The 3236-nt window shown below is 49.0% G+C and overlaps 1 protein-coding gene across 1 annotated transcript in view; it reads right to left on the minus strand.

Annotated features, from left to right (window-relative positions):
• Window positions 1-6: 6 nt before the first annotated feature.
• IFITM10 (interferon induced transmembrane protein 10) overlaps window positions 7-3236 on the minus strand; it is a 15472-nt gene continuing 12242 nt past the window's right edge. Inside the window, exon 4 of the mRNA XM_014521420.1 lies at window positions 7-778. Coding sequence (XP_014376906.1) covers window positions 629-778 — 150 coding nt within the window. The 3' untranslated portion in view covers window positions 7-628. The remainder of the gene's footprint in view (window positions 779-3236) is intronic.

Here is a 3236-nt window from a genome sequence, read left to right on the forward strand (position 1 = left end):
GAGAGAAAGAAAGAGGGCTTAATAGTGGCCTGAACCATCTGATAGCTTCTGAATCAGCCCTGTCTTGGTTGTCAGGTTTTTCTCTCAGCTGCTGGACTCTTTCCTCCCTCTCCCGAGCTTTTAATCAGTGCACATGCTTCCAGAGAGATGCCTGGGAGATCTGGAGGTCCCCTCTCCCAGTAAGGTCATCTACTGGTTTCCATCCCCTGAGCAGCCCACCATTTGAGCTGGTCATATCACTTCACTTGAAGCATTGGGTTATGGAGGGCACCGTGTTCTCTAGATGGTGTCTTCTCCTCCGCTGCTGTGGTTGTTGTCCCTAGCTAGGTCTGTTGGCTCAAGATGCATCAAAGTTCTCTGCTTTGCCCATCATCATCGTTGCACGCTTTTCTTCATCACGAAAAATAAATATTTTCCTGTAAAAATGTAAAAGTAAAACCCTTTTCTACAGAAGTTCACATACCAGCTGGGGTCAGGGAAGGTATGCTCCCTTGGGTTTAGTTATTTATCGGTTTATTTGTATTTTTTGCAATCAAGATGGGTCATTGTTTGTGCCCTTGCTACAGGAAATAACGGCAGACACTTCTGGCACGGAGGCATTTTGGCTGCAACTGCTGCTGGCCTCGCTCTAATAGTCAGTGAGCGGGTATCGCAGGAAGATGAAGACAAGGATGATGCAGAAGGTGGCGAGTGCTGAGCTGGTGATATTGAAAAGCCGGGCTGTCTTGGCATCTTCAACAGCTCCGTTCAGGTCATTGAGAAGTTTCTTATCCCGGACCTGAGACAAAAAGCATTGGGAGACGCATGAAAAAATATAGGCAAGCTAATCAGTTTTAAAGTTCTGTTCCTACTGCACTTGCAGGCGGGGAGCATAAATTCTGGCACTAGAATGCCCTGAGGTGTAGATCCTGGCACTATAATGTATTGGGGCATGAAACCAGGCACTTTAATACACTTGGGTGGGAATCTGGGCATTATAATTGCCTGCCTTAGGGCAATCCTGTTGCATTCAGTATGAATCCTGGCACTAGCGCATGGCTTCATCTGCATCTCGAAGTTCAGGCCATGCTATTGCACATGAATCTTAACACAATAGTGCATCAGGGATGTAGGTCCTTTCTGTGTTCATTCTGTGAATCCCAGTCTGAACACAGAATACGCATTCTCCCCACTGCTTTCTGAAGCCAGGACGGTGAATCTCAACATAAATACACCCGGCTTTGCATCCCACTGACTGAAGAGTGGGAAGGCTGGCACTTGCTCAGTTGTGTGGGTGCTTCCTACTGCATTCAGGGGCTGGGAGTGTGAAACCTGGCACTGGATCCTTCTGCAGTTAGAGGCTTTGCACAAGCCTACAGCATATTAATAGGCCTGGCTTAATGAACTCCTTTTGCAGGTCTTATGCAGCTTATGCCTCTCAACACTAGACTCAGCACTTTTCAGTTCCTGTGTTATGGTCTGGTGTGTTCATTATTTCAGAGGCTGTAACTTTAAACACATCCATGTTGGGAGTGGGAAGGGCTGGTGAACTTTGAAGACTGCTAATGACCTTGTACATCTATATTGCTAGCTTGTATGTCCCCCACCCAAACACCATTCAGGCTGACAGTAATTGGTGATGCTGTTCTCCAGGAGCTGTTCAGTAGCTTACAATATGTGGATCTCTAACTGCTTCTGGATGGGGAGTATGTCTATCACAAAACCCTCAGCACAATTGGCACTAATTAGGTCCTTGCTAGCAGCCTCAGAAAATAGGGTAAGAACTGAATAGGCCCAGAGATTTACCCCTGCCCCCATGAGGGGGGTTCCTCCATAGTCAGGGTGAAGGTGTATTAGTGAGGCAGCCTGGGAATGTTGTAAGGGTGTCAGTCCTTGTTGCACCTGTTCTGTGAACAGACTAAAAGGCTCTGAAGCCCGCTTCTCCTTCCCACCACCCTTACATTTGCTCAACATTAATTCATTTACAGTGTTCCCATCTGGACACTAGATGTCACTGGTGAGCTACTGAAACCCCAGAGCTGGCTCCAGAGCCCTGCCTCGAAAGGCTCAAACACTCCTATCAACCAGGAGCCTTCTGAAAACATGCCAGGGTTGATTCAAGCCATGCTTTAGTGTTTTCCTCTATAGCTCCCGCAGCGCTCACAATGCGACGTTATCCAGAGGGCCTCACTACATGCAGAGCAGCAGCCTATGCCCCCCACCCCTTCCAGGGAATCACTGCGTGCTTCCAGCTAGCTGAGCTCCAAGGGCCTAAAGCTCGTTCCAGACCTCTGAGTAATGTCCCGTGCACTCCAATATACAGCATCTTCCCCTCTGCCACCCAGGCAAGGACATCCCTCTGCCAACCCTCCCCTTGCTTTTCATGAACGCTGCATACCAGCCTCCAGAATGGAGTAGTTTGCCCGCATATGGTTGCACGGGAGAACCTACTGCAACAGGCATCATGTTAGCTTTGTATCCATGCTGCTGAGATTTTTTTTCTTCCTCTCTTGTCTCCAATAAGTGCTGAATTCTCGCATTCCCCTCCTTCCTCTGTTCCCCACCACAAGGTTGGTGCCTCCAGACTCAGCGTGTCTGCTGTCTACACAACCAAATTTTTTGAATTGCACAGCACCCAACAGGTTCCATGGAGAAAAGCAGCATCTGCTATGGGCTGGGCACTCTGAAATTCTGGCTGGCACTGAGGGCTCCTGCTGTGTAGGTAGGTCGAGCATGGTGCAGCTGGAGCTGGGAAGCGAGCCATGTTCAGAGGGGGACCTACTGTGATTTCTACATAAGAGAATAAAATCAAGAACTCTTCTTCTGTGCAAAGCACTACTGCACGATCATTTGCATGCTGATGCAGAACCTGGGACAGCAGGGTTTTGGACAGAAAGGGTAGGTGGGACTCAAGGCTCAAAACACCATTTAGTGAGCACCCGTGCCTGCTACAGGGCTGGCACACGTCAGTTCGGCAAAAGACTCAACAGGGATTTCCCAAGAATGGCACGGTCCATATCCCACTCTTTGGAATGGAAGTCACTTTAAGGAGGACCATGGGGGAGCTGGAGTCAAAGGAAACCCAAGTGTGCCTATGCCTAGAACGGGTACTCATGGCACAAAACACACTTCCCAGTGAAACTATCTTCTGCTATTTGACTGCCTTTCCATCTCCCTCCTCCTGGCTTCTGCTCTGCTCCCCAGGATCTTCTCCAGCCTCCTCCTCTGCTCCATGCCCCTTCTCTCACCCTTCTTTC

Source organism: Alligator sinensis, unplaced genomic scaffold (assembly GCF_000455745.1).
Source record: "Alligator sinensis unplaced genomic scaffold, ASM45574v1 scaffold5_1, whole genome shotgun sequence".
NCBI classification, from domain to species: Eukaryota; Metazoa; Chordata; order Crocodylia; family Alligatoridae; genus Alligator; species Alligator sinensis.